General features: G+C 50.4%; 3 protein-coding genes across 3 annotated transcripts; 1 reads left to right on the forward strand and 2 right to left on the reverse strand.

Moving 5' to 3' along the window:
• Nucleotides 1–3,399: 3,399 nt before the first annotated feature.
• On the reverse strand, nucleotides 3,400–6,248 carry ACHE_50521A (uncharacterized protein; the record flags this gene model as incomplete). Its single annotated transcript, XM_043280247.1, has 5 exons — nucleotides 3,400–4,975; nucleotides 5,022–5,240; nucleotides 5,294–6,003; nucleotides 6,072–6,179; nucleotides 6,240–6,248. 5 exons carry the CDS (start codon nucleotides 6,246–6,248, stop codon nucleotides 3,400–3,402), a joined length of 2,622 nt encoding a protein of 873 aa, XP_043137845.1.
• Nucleotides 6,249–6,699: 451 nt separating this feature from the next.
• On the reverse strand, nucleotides 6,700–7,538 carry nctA (negative cofactor 2 transcription regulator complex subunit BUR6; the record flags this gene model as incomplete). Its single annotated transcript, XM_043280248.1, has 2 exons — nucleotides 6,700–6,956; nucleotides 7,016–7,538. The coding sequence occupies 2 exons, from the start codon at nucleotides 7,536–7,538 to the stop codon at nucleotides 6,700–6,702; spliced, it is 780 nt and encodes a 259-aa protein (XP_043137846.1).
• A 1,529-nt stretch (nucleotides 7,539–9,067) lies between these two features.
• On the forward strand, nucleotides 9,068–12,297 carry ACHE_50523S (uncharacterized protein; the record flags this gene model as incomplete). Its single annotated transcript, XM_043280249.1, has 6 exons — nucleotides 9,068–9,111; nucleotides 9,180–9,289; nucleotides 9,353–9,759; nucleotides 9,811–10,075; nucleotides 10,137–11,100; nucleotides 11,157–12,297. 6 exons carry the CDS (start codon nucleotides 9,068–9,070, stop codon nucleotides 12,295–12,297), a joined length of 2,931 nt encoding a protein of 976 aa, XP_043137847.1.
• Between the last annotated feature and the right edge of the window lie 928 nt (nucleotides 12,298–13,225).

The raw sequence follows: 13,225 nt of genomic DNA on the forward strand, positions 1-13,225 counted from the left end.
GAATCAGCATGGATGATATGGCTATTACACTGTTTCCTTGCATCTGTCTTTCATTGTGATATCTTTTTTAGCTGTAGCCAACTTCTTGACTATCAAGCAATCAGATGACTTCGTCTGATCTCCTTTGTCTTACCCTGTGAATCTCAGTCTAGCTCACAGGATAGTTGGTTGTGTTCCTGGGAGCGTTGAGCAAGCTTCTTACCCAGATTGATCCCAGAAATGGACTGGAACTTCATCTTCAATTGACTGTCAGATTGATGATGCCAGCGCTTGGACTGGGGTAGAGAAAGGGGGTGGGGATCACACCGGGTGTGGGTGGCTGTATGAGTAGCGCACCCCTCTATAGAGCACCCTGTTACAGATCCCAATGTATCAATCTCATGTGATGATGCAGGGAGTCAAGGCAGAATCATTGGATAACAAGTGATGATGAAAACGCAGGAAGGAACAGGGATTAAGCTGATATCTAAACAGATCAGTCATGTAATCTCATACCATTGTTTGACCATGAATGGTATACGAAATGGTATACTGCAACCATCGTTCGACCACAGATGGTATACAGAATGGTATACAGATACAGGATATATATAAGGACATTCATTCATGTACCTAGCTTAGTTCTTTGCGATCAATCTAGTTAATCAAGCATTGGTTACCTTTCTAGTTTCTGACTTGTCTGCACTTAACTGACAACCCAACATACATGCTCAGTTGACCTTGTTTCTCTATTCATTACCTTCATTGATTCTACCTGTTGACTATCTACAGAGCTTGGAAGGGGCGATATACCCATCGACACATTACGAACCGGACCTGGAGAGGCATTGAGCATACAGACACATTAGGGGACACTTAGGGTAAGTGTTCAGTCTTGAAATACAACTAACTAGAACCCTAGGTATGATACAGGAGAAGCCAGGTTGTGATACACCCACGCTAGTCGCGCGAGCGCCATAAGTTGACACCACCTCACACCCTTTAGGGATACCCACCCAACTATTGACTGTACTCAAAGCCACACACCGGCCGGTAGTAGTTGGGTGGGTGACCACCAGCAAATCATATAGTGTAATTTCCGAAATGGTAGAAGGAAAAGAAAATATGGACAATGATCTTATGCTGCCAGGGATCAAGATTTCATGCTATTTTGTAACGGGATTGGGATATTTGTGAATGCTCAGGTTAGGATGCTTGAGTTGAGACCATTTCAAGCAGGGAAATCTCCGTCCAGGCCCACTCTCCCAAGAACTTCAGCTGCCTTGATGGCTGCACTTTCAACATCTACGACCGTGATGACCCCTGTGTCGACCGCTGGGAATCTCCCGATTTGTTTTGAACCTCTAACATTACATAACCGTACATTTAACTACTAGAGTCTTCTTTGTTTGGGTATTATACAATTCAGCCTTGGAAACCCCTCCGCAGCGACCGCAGCGAAAGCGTCTAGGTAAGTGATACCGAACAAAGAGTAACAAAAGGTCCATTTTGAAACTAGCGTCAAGGACATGAAACCCATCGCCTCGCGTGGAGGTAAAGCCCATGGCCATGGGAATACGCTCACCTGATGCTAAGACGGGAGTTGGTCTCGAAAAACGGCCACCGAAGTAGCCCTTTTCGGCCGCCTGCTAACCGTCTCATCGTTAAATTGAGTACTCTTCGTGTATATCTCTTCATTATAAGTGCTCGCACCAATAGAAAGAATCTAACAACTGGAGAAAAACATCAGAAATTAATACCCATCATGGCGTCACCGTGAGGCTCCAACGTGCTCTAACTTTCTAGCAGCAACAACATGCTCTACTACAAGACCAAATGGAAGACGACATGAAAGACTCGCCGGAGCCACTGGTCGCGGAAATTTGGGAAAACACACATGCAATTACGGCTCTTCGATCCCATAGAGATTCAGCCACCGATGCATCTATTCCAGATTTACAGGTCCCAGAAAACCCCAGAAGCAATGGGATTTCGCCTGCGACCGCACAAGGTAAGTCGCCGGCTGCCGAGGCACGCGCAGACGTCGAAGCAGATATCAAGAGAATCAGGGACCTAGCCCCAGTAAATCTAGCCGAATGTCACCGCGAGATGTGGAATTTCAATTCACGATATGTGTCGTGGCAAAAAATAGAAGAGAATCGCAAGAATCGCAACCAAGAGGTTGGTTTGCTTGCCTTGATGTCGTCAGACCGTCCCATCTCCCCTAAGAGAGTAGGAATACAACGAATTCGCTCACAGAGGCAATGTGACTGCAGAACTTACAAGTGATGCACCAAAAGAACCAGACGCTTGACCCAAGTTGGATTCGTCCCATGCGATAACCGAGAGACCCCTGATGGTTCTTTTCGTTGGCGTAGAGGTCAACCTAAAACGCGGTTTCAATCTTTTTGATTCTGACATACAGAGTCTCAACGAATCTTGGTACTGAAACTTTCTGGAAATATCGACATCCCTAAACACGATCCATGTTTGCGACTGCTGTTACATTGAGGCACATGAGGTAGTGTATACACCGATTCTCGAGTGACATACAGTGCACGGATATGTGATATCCTGTTTACAATGAGGCCATTTAATGGAGAAAGTACCGATGTCTGACAGACAGCATCAGCCGTGCTTGGAATACCTACTACGGAAAGAAGATAGTCTTGGTCTGTAGCCTTGATGCTCTCCATACACTCACGGCTCTGACCATCATACGTCGGTGGTACCCTAGAACCACGACTACCCACAGCGAAACGTGGACTCGTGAAAGGTGTGCATGATATCAGAGCTGGAAACAATCGCTTGAGCAGAGAAGAAATTGCTCTCTAAATTGCTCAATTCTCGGATACTTTTGCTAATCTCTGACACGATAAATGACCCAGGTAATCGGGTGTGCTTGTACTGGCTGGGCGGGCCGAGCATGTCTGCGGTGAAGATACACGGACAAGTACTGTGTACTGCGCTGTGGATTCCCTGATTTCCAAGAACGAGAACAGACGCTTTCTAGCCGTGGTGCATCACGTTTACATTTGTGCGTTATGTATCGAACCCGAAAGCTTGTACGATTAGCCAGACTGTATCTAAGACCACCCAATCATCTGCTTTCTGACAACTAGCGTGGAATTCGGAGGATCGATGCTCGCCATAGAATAATGCTTGAGACACATAGTCTCGGCCAGCTTCGAAGCGAAAGGAAGCCCTCTTTACTCGCTGTGGAGAAAGGTTGACAGAGGGTCGCTGGGTTTAAGGGACGGCTCAAGATCAATATCACGGATCCAGAGGGTTAACGATTGAGTATTCTATACATAAATAAGCTCGAATGTTCATCAAAAGAGAGGGAAAGATTATAGTTACAAAGATATATTCACTATCTATAATATGTACCATCCAATCCCAAACTAAATAACAAAACTATCAAACAGATATATCTACTCCAATGCCCGGAAATCCCGCTTCCTCATATAAACTCCCTCGAACCTGTACCGTAGCTGAGAGTTCCAGCAAGAACTCGTAGAGAATAATCACGTTTGTAAGGACATGGCCCAGCGATGCAGACGGGGCCGGCTCATCCACAATAGCTGATTCGTCTTCGTTGCTTTCTCCTTGTTGTCCTGATTGTTCTTCCTCGTCTTCGTGTTTTTGTTCTTCGGAATCATCGTGTTCTTGTTCCTGCTCCTGCGGTTCCTCTGTTGTTGTTGGGAGATTATCACGTTTCGGCACAGGATTCGCCGGTGCGGATGGAAAGAATGGCGCAGATAATCGTTTCCGTAATTCCTCTGTTCGAGCGAGTGATGATTCACGAGACGCGAGAGGTCTAGCTAGCGAAGAGGACCGATCTCGCCCTCTATGCGGAGAACCAAATGCACTTGTCGAAGTGCGCGGTGATGCAGACACACTGCCTAGTCCACGGGTAAGCGATGATCGAGCACGACCACGAACGAAGTTCATATCAGAGTCCCAAATAGTAGCAGTAGAAAGGCGGCTGGTGCTGTTGCGCGGGTCTGTGGCAGGGTTGACGGGCTCGTCTTCTTGATGGAGGAGGTCTCGACGGGCTGCAACGAGAATGTCGAAGTCGGGAAGGATTTTGCGCCATTCTTGGGTTTGTTGGACGAGGTGTTGGAGGATGGAGGTTAAGGTTGGGGTGTCTTCGGAGGACCAGGTGGGTTCTTCGTATGCGAGGCGGATTTCGTCCAGGATGTTCTTGTTTTCGTCGGTTGTGGGGGTTGATGGGTCGGGGTAGTTGTATTTGGAGGGGTCGACAAGGATCCAGCCATCGAGGGATAGGAGGTGTGAGGATGCGATGCTCATTAGGACTTCGGTTAGAGCCAGGTTAACCACGACACTGTTGGTGAAGAAGTCGCGTAGGCAGTTCAGTAATTCGCGGATCAAACCATCGCCTTGTTGGATTTCAAGTGGTCGATCTGCTGTAGGGTCATTGGGGCTTGCTTCGGCCGGGGCGATGCATAAATGAGCCTCTAGTATCCACGAAGCATCTTTGAGGTAGTTGTCATATGACTCGTCCAGGGTGGGATCATTGACGATGGAGGTAGCCATCGAGACCATATTCCCCAGCTCTGCGTTCAATGCTCCGACGGTGCGCTGCTTGGCCGGTTGGCCAGGTACAGTTCGGATCAAAGACCGTGTGAAAGGATGGTGGCGTTGGAGAACGACTGTCAGTAGACGTAGCGTTGCCAGGACAGTTTGACGGTTCGACGACCGCAGGCCAAGTAGTGCAAGATCCCGCAGGTTGAACAATGATGGTGACGGCTTAGCTGCTTCCTCCGAAAATGCCGCCAACACGTCCAGTGACTTCCGTCTGCTGACTGACATGTCCACACTCCCCTTGCCTGAGTCCGAGGCGAGTAGGAAGTGAAGAATGCGGTGAACCAGATCATCTTGTACCAATGATTCCAGGATTCTGTAAAGATAAGTTAGAACTGCGGCGGTGGATCCTCCTTCGACATCCGATGACTCCAATAGAGATGGGTATCTGTAATGTTAGCAGAGATCAACATGTTTGGCGCCTGATGACATACAATAGCTGTTCCAAGAACAGAATTTGAAAGTGGTCCAAAAGGGTACCGTTGACTTCTGCTGACTTGCAATGGTCAATCGTATCCTGCCAAAACAAGAGATACGACATGAACGATCTCATAGGAGAGCCCAGGTAGGGCGGAATAGCTGTATCCTGCCCAGCATGATCCGACAGAGCAATGATATGCGGTGGCTTTTCCTCAGGCGGAATGAATGACAGACTGCAAGGGGTTAGCCCCAGGACCGCTACGTAGCTCATTGTAAATCATCTCACCTGCCCAGCTGACTGTAGAGTGCACCCAAACCAGTAGCCATCAAAGTCGCCAGATCACTCTCAATCAACCACCGCTCCAGATGCTTCGACCGCGAAGCCGTCTCAATCAAATAAAGCAATCCCGTACGAGCAAAATCACCCGCCCGTCCCTCATGGTGCACATACTCAACCAGCAGATAAAATAACGGAAAGTCATCCTTCCTCGTCGCCCCCGCAAACTCCTTCCCACTCAGACTCTGCCGCTGCCCACCAGCATCACCACCCCCAGCTTCCTGCCCATCTAATCCCTCATTTCTAGGCGCAAACCAAGCCGGCAGAATACCTGGCTGTAATCGAATATTATTCGCAACCCCAAACAACAACTCCACAAGCCTGCCCTCCACATCCTCCGAATGCTTATCCGCCCTCCTCACCAGATCCACCAACGCCCTCGCGAACAGTCGATTATCAACGACGCCATCGACCTCCGCATCAATCAGGGTGTTGAAGAAGACAGCCGCGCAGCGGAGCGTGTTGTCGTCGTAACTAGAGAGCGCGAGTTTGGTGACTGTTACGAAGATTTGGGAGGAGGAGGCGTATTGAAGACAGGGGTGAGGTGCTGGGCCGCGTGATTCATCGCTGAGGACGGAGTTTAGGCGTTCGATGCAATTGCGGGCGTGGGTGGTTGTGGATTGTTGGTCGATAGGGGTGTTGCTGGAGCGCCAGATTTGCTGCGCCACGTCAGTTAAATCTGACTGACGTTTTTGGATTTGGTGAGTTGGCGATGAGCGAATCTTACCTGAAGACTATTGCAGGTTCGTTTGAAAGCTGTCAATCGCTCAGTTGGTGATGTTGCGCGGAAGCTCTTGGAGGTTAGCGAACGGGAGCCGCCGATGAGACGAGACCACTGTTATTCTCTATTAGCCAGAGCCAGAAGTAGAAGAAGAGATGGGGGTATAGAACGCACAAAATCCATGATTCAAAGGACAGCATATTATTGCTTGTCCATGAGCCAGTCGAGGTGGTCAAGCGGAGGGGAAGATAGTCGGGGGAAACGCGCCAAGACCGATTATCAACAACGGAGTATAAGGCTGTTCCTACCACAGTACAGAGTACAGTACGGTGTACAATTACAACTACAATTAAGCAAATAGAATAGAAGATTATTCAATTACCAAACATCTGAGGTCCAACCAATCCTCCCAAAAAAAAAAAAAAAAAAAAAAACGTATACGGATATTCACATGGAAAGATGCAACCCAACCATGTCCACCACAACGCCAAACATAATAACATGAAGATGCGCCCGCTTTCCTATCCAGTCTAAAGAAGCCCATCAAGTCATCCACAGATAGAATAAAACAAAAAGGAAAGACGTCACGGAACTAACACCGCGCAAGAATCCAAACAAACAGAACCACCAGGGTCTAGTCACTATTATCTTCTTTCGGTCGTCGGCCTCCGCGCTTTCGTTTCCCCTCGTTCTGATCACTTCCGTCATCATCCTGTTTCCGACTGGGTTGGTCCGGGACCTTGGCGATTATGTCTGCCAGAAAGTCTAGAACCTCGTCTTTGGCAACGGCGTGTTTCAAATGTGACGCAGTGACGCGTTTGGAATTGCGGTCTTTGGCTTCTTTGGCGGCCTTGGTGACGAGGGAGATCATGAAAAGTTCCAATGCTTTGGCTGTTGGTAGTTAGTACTTGTTCCTTAAGCTTGGAAGTAAAGATTTGGGGAAGACGTACACACTGCAATCGGGGTAACCTGCGCAACCTTCCCGACATCCTCATCCGCCTGCATGATGCGCTTGATGCGCGCCACCGGAAACTTGGTCTTAACCTCTATCCCCTCCCCGAGACGTGACTTGACCTCCTCCTTGATCGGCAGCTCAGGCTCCTCGGGCTCAGGCTTGGGTTCCGGTTCATACTCAGCCACCTCTTCTGGCGCCTCAGGCTCACTGGGCTCCTCGAGGTATTTTGATTCAGGCGCGGGGTCGGCTTCGGTTGCGCGCGCGATGCGAGATGATCTCCGGGCCATATCGAAATCCTGTGCAGGGTAACTGGGGGAGAACGGAGGCACGTATTGCTGTGCAGCGGCCGGCCGCTGGTGGTATTGCGGGGTGAAGAACGGGGAGGCGTCGTAGGAGGCGTGGTGGGCCAGCGGAGTGAATTGATAGCTGGGACTGCTGGCCGCTGGGGGAGGGAAGTTGGATTGGAAGGAGGAGAAATCGGGGGATCGAGGTCTGTAGGAATTATCCTGGTCTGTCATCGCTGGGGGATTCGGCGTTAACAATAAGAAGCAACGGCAGTTGGCAGGTTGACAACGTTGATATACCTTGTAGATTATATAGGGAAACAAACAAAGAGTCCAGAGACAAGGAGAATAAGAGAATAATTAGAGCATCGCACAGTGAACAGAGACTACTCTGATAAATCGCAGTAGATCGAAAACCGCAGTCGCGATGACGCTGACGGCGATGTTATGGATCGCGAATAGCGCGTGGCAATATTTAGCGTAGAGGTGCGTGGAAGCAAGACCGAAGGAAGCAAAAAGTCCGGGCGGCAGAGCGGGCAGCAGCGGCCCTTTTTAACCCTGCGCCAAACGCTAAAAATATTTTTTTTCTCGTTTGTGTGGATGATTCGATCATGACTATTTGCTCTTCTGATCCTGGTCCGGGGAATGCTTCACCAGCTCTTTGAGTGCTATATAGAGGTTTTTTACTATGCTCTTCACTATCTTGCTTATTCTTCACTCCATCCTGACTTGTTGCTTGTTGTGAGGCTCTTTCATACTGCCACTCTAGTCATCTACTCCGTACTCCGTCTATTTATTCATGTCTACTCCGGAATATGTATGCCTACCTGCATACCAAAATGGCCTCCAATCTTCTGGCGAGTCCATTGTTTATCACTCTCTATTCATCCTCTGCCTTATTCATTCCTTCCCCTGATCCTTCACTTTAAACATAGATCGACAATATCACACGTGGATGATGATACCAAGAGCCCCGAGACTGTCACCAGAGATCGCGTCGAGCAGAGACCCCTTGGTATCGCCGTCCGGTCTTTGGTTCTTTTGCGCTACGACGCGACTGTCGATGAGGGTCCATAACTTGATCTAATCTGACATGCGTCGTGTTTTGCCCATTCATATGCCGCACAGGGGTGTCATGTATGCCCGGATGCTGTCGGTCCAGCCGTTGGACCCGGGGTGATGCTAAACACCCATATTACTCTGCGTATTTGTTCTGTTGCTGTACAGTACTTTGTACCCTGCTGGCAGCGTCTGTTACTATGCCGCGAGGCGACCCCAGGTAGGTAGCATAGCCTGCTTGACAGTAGATTACCTGGCAATAAAGGATAAAGGCGCAAGCCGTGTCGTATGTGGGCTATTCAGGCGGTCAGTACTGCGACTGCAGTAATGCTCCGTATAATAGGGTAGTTCTTAAGAGCATGGTACGGTGTACCAGTGTACTCCGTCCTTGTAGATTACAACATACAAGTACTGCACCCACCGGCCCCACGTTCCTCCGCTCCGACCGCATCGCCGAATTTGGCAGAATCCGACGTCTTTTTAACAGCAAACGAATTCAACGAGAATAAACGCCTGCCTCTTCCTTCCACTCTCGGTTTTCTGCTCGCGTTCTCGGGCTGGACACGCCTTTGCTCGGTTCATGGCATTTTCAGTCATGTCTGCTGTCCCCCCCGTCTTGGTCGGTTCTTCCTCGTGAGCTTTTACTCTTTTTTCTCTTCTAAGCGGCCGTTGGGAGACAACTCGAACCGGCTTCGATCTTCTCAATGGCGGCGGCAGAGCAGCCTTCGGGCTTGATGGATATCGCGAGGTACGTGAGAAGTTGTATCTTGGTTCATTTCCTCCAGTTCAGCAGGAAGATAAGCTGACGGTCAAAAGTACTCTCACTCAGGATGAGATTCCATTCAAGCTACGCTGCGCGATTTGCAACAAGTTAGCGGTTAATGCGTTCCGGCTGCCTTGCTGTGAGCAAGCCATTTGTGAAACTTGTAAGTTACCGCACTTCGAGACTTGCTCGCGTGTGGACAATTGCTGACTACGGTGATGTCTAGGCCAATCATCCTTGCCCGATACCTGCCCCGTTTGCGCACATACTCCCCTGTCGTCCGATCTCTGCAAACCGAATAAAGCTCTCCGGACTACCCTCAAAGCCTTCCTGCGTACCGAAGAGAAGAAGCGCGAAAAGGACCGCCAATCCGCCACTCCTGCTGCGCCGGCTGAGGCTCCCGTGGATGGAACTCCGGCGCCTTCGGAGCAACCTGCTGCTACGTCTGCTCCTGATACACCTGCTGCGGCTCTCCCCGAAGAACAGGCCCCTGCTGAGGAACAACCGGAGGTAGCGCCTGCTGTGGGGGTTCCGCCGGAAGAATACCCCGCTGCAGATTCTCAGCCTGTAGAGGCTGGCGAAGAACCTGTACCTGATGCAAATACCGAGGTTGCTGAGAATGCTCAAGCTCAGGTAATTGAAACATTTTCCTTTGACTTTCCGGGTCGCTAACGACTCCTACAGAATGAGCAAGAGGATGATGCTACCGGCACGCTAGAAAAGGCCGACGCGGCCGACGAAACCGCCGCGGAGGGCGATGAAGCTGCTGACACGGCGGCGCAATCTGTTGAAGAAAATAATGCACAACCTAGTGGAATGCAACAAATGTTCCCCGGCATGGGATTTAATATGCCTGCCGGAGGATTTCCCAATATGCCATTCAATGGCAGTGGCGATTTCAACCCCATGCAGTTCATGTCAAATGGCATGTTTAATCAAAACCCTATGGGTATGTCACCGCCTACATCCCCAATCGCACTTCAAGAATCAGATACTGACTTATGTTACAGGAATGTCTGGAATGTCGATGGACCCGATGGCCGCGAACCAGGGTATGTTTGGAGGCTACGGGATGGGCATGAACAATGGCATGAATATGGGAATGAACTTCGACGCGGGTCAGGGGATGTATGCTGGGGGATGGGACGGCTCTCAAAACAATATGTGGAATGGAGGCCAAGATAAATTCAATCCAAATGCTTTCGCAAATGGTATGGGCTCGCAGTATGGGCCCTCCTCTGGATTTGGCGGATTTAATATGTCTCAACCCAACGCAAATTACTTCCCTAACCAAGACTTCTCGAATGGGTACTATGGCCCCGGCTACGGCAGAGGCGGTTTCCGCGGCCGTGGTCGTGGATTCTTTCCTGGTGGCCGCGGCCGCGGGGGCTTCATGAATGCTAATTATCTTAACGCCGCGTTTCAGAACCCTAACTCCCCTAGCTTTAATCAGGCAGTGCCCGCCGAGGTTCAAGATGGTGAAGTCCCGGCGGACGCCAGTACCGATGCAGATAAACCAGAGGGTGAACAAGGCACTAGCGGCCAGCAGGATCCCGAGGACCCAGCATCAAAGGAGATGACTGATGAAACGATGGGAGAAAAAGTGCCAGGTGAAGAGGTCCCTGATGCGTCTGGCAGTTTTGCAGAGGATGACTCGCAACCACGAGGTATACCAACAATTGATAGCCTGGACCAGACTAATGCTGCCATGTCCGGTTTAGTTGGAATGCCTGGTCCCCATATGGGACCCGGATTTGGTAGAGGGTTCATGCGTGGACTATTCCCCGGAGGTCGCGGAGGTGGTTTTCCTGGCGGTCCTTTCGTTCCTGGACCCATGCCAGGACAGGGTGTTGAAGGTGCTCCGGCCGCACCTAGAGCTATGAGAGAAGGCCTACCTAATACTAGTGTGTTGCGTCAACGATACCAAGGGCGAGCATCGGTTCCCGCCAGCAGACCTTCTGAAGGTACTCAAAGGTGGGCTCTTCATGTACGCCTTTTTTTGTGCGATAATGATACTAATGTGTTAAAAGCGGAACCCCAATAGAGCCACGAGAAGACGATGACCGCCGCTCAAGGTCAAGATCTAGGGCTAGATCCGCATCGCGATCCCGGTCCCCGTCTCGTCACAAAGATGGCCGTCGTCACCGATACCGCTCACCAAGCGCCCATGACAGCGCCGATGAGTACGAACGGAGACGCGAACGAAAACAACGATCCCGTCGAGAGGATAAGTACGATGAGCAGTCATTAGCGGAAGACGGCCATCGCACTCGCTCGCCTTCCCTTGAATCATCGCGGAGGTCCCATCGCCGCGACAGAGACAAGGAACGGCGAAGTGGACGTCGCTCTCATCGCTCGCATCATCATCGAAGCCGCACCAGGAGTCCTAGTCGCGATGGCGATCGTGATGTTGATCGTCTCTCTGTCATTGCGGAGGAGAGATTGATTGGTGAAGCTGCCGAGGGTTCTAGTCGCAGCCATCGCTCCGGGAAGGATCGTTCCAGCCGTCGAGAGGAAGAGCGGGAACGAGACCGTGATGCTCGGCGCAGAGACCGCCGGGACCGCGAGCGAGAGCGAGACCGCGATCGACACCGCGAAAGAGATCGTGACCGTGATCGTGATCGTGATCGCGAACGCTACAGGGACCGAGAAAAGGGCCGTGACCGCGAGCGTGAACGAGACAGAAAACGCTCCCGCCGCGACCGGACCGCCTCCCCCGACAGCGACTACTCCACCCGCCACCACTCCCGACGCCAAAAACGCACCCACGAAGACGACCGCGACCGCGCCTCTTTAAAACAACCCCCCTCCACCTCAACAACCGCCCCCGAAAAAGACCCCATAACTCTCGAACGCGAAGCGCGCAACCGCGAACGCCTCATGAAAGAACAGCAGCGCCGCGAAGCAGCTGAAAATAATACTAATGGTAATGGCACTAGCCACCGCCACAGCCACCGAGACCGTGACCGTGACCGTGGCCGAGATCGCGATAAAGAGCGCGATCGTGATCGTGATTACCACAGATCTAGTCGTCGACGGGAGAGTCGGCAGGATCGGTCTTCTGCGTTGGTTGGCGGGAGGAGGTTAAGTTATAAGTATGAGGATGAGGAGAGTGATAGTGCGAGGGCGACGAGGGTTGAAAAGGAGAGGGAGGGGGAGAGGTGGGCTTGAGTACATAGATTTCTTGCGGGCGTCTTTGATGTATCTATGAGATATAAGAGAATATAAAGCATATAGAGGTCGGTCTTTCCATTCGACAAGTTGATATCCCAGTACTGTACACTGTACAAAATAAATAGCCCTAACTCAGTTCGGAAACGGCTTCGCCACCAAAATAACAACCTCATCGCCAATAGCATCCGGCCGACCTAAGATGCAACCCAAGCTGAGGAATCAACGCCTCCCTCATCTTCTCTATATGATCATCTCCCTTCAACCAGAAATCACTCAACACCTCCGCCGCCTTGGCATATGTGCCTGGCCTGTGCCATCAGGGCGGAATTCGATAAACATTTCTCATCATCGTATCTCCATGATTCAGTTGCTAGCATAGATAAGAGTGTGTGAGGCGAGTTTTCTGCTGCCATGTTATGCTGCTTTGAGGACCTGAAAGTACTGGTATTAAGGTGATATGGCAGCTACTTTTAAGTGAAATGACACGTACCAAGCTACATACAGATCCTGAGCTAAGCTTTACAAGACGCATTGCTGATATTCCTTAACAACTGGAGTTGATATCCAAGCTATAACTACGCCACTTTATCTTCCCACGGCATATCCAAATCTGATAAACATCAGGTCTTCAATTCACTTCCCATATGCAATTACCAACTTATCTATCACCTTTCACTTACCTCACGCCACGGCTGTAAGGCAATCTCTTCGACGGAATAATCGAAATTCCCAGCATCTCTCCCTGCACACCGCGGAGACGGGATCAAACTCAACCATGCGCATGATCCGTTCCCATCTCTTTAGTTTTCTTCCTGACTGATGAAAAGCATTGAATGGTAATGGTCCAGCTCACTGCATTCTGCATGACAGGGGACTAGCCCCGGTAACTGCTCACAGTCGGGACTGAAGTCGTGATCAGGATTAC

Source organism: Aspergillus chevalieri, chromosome 5 (assembly GCF_016861735.1).
Source record: "Aspergillus chevalieri M1 DNA, chromosome 5, nearly complete sequence".
NCBI classification, from domain to species: Eukaryota; Fungi; Ascomycota; class Eurotiomycetes; order Eurotiales; family Aspergillaceae; genus Aspergillus; species Aspergillus chevalieri.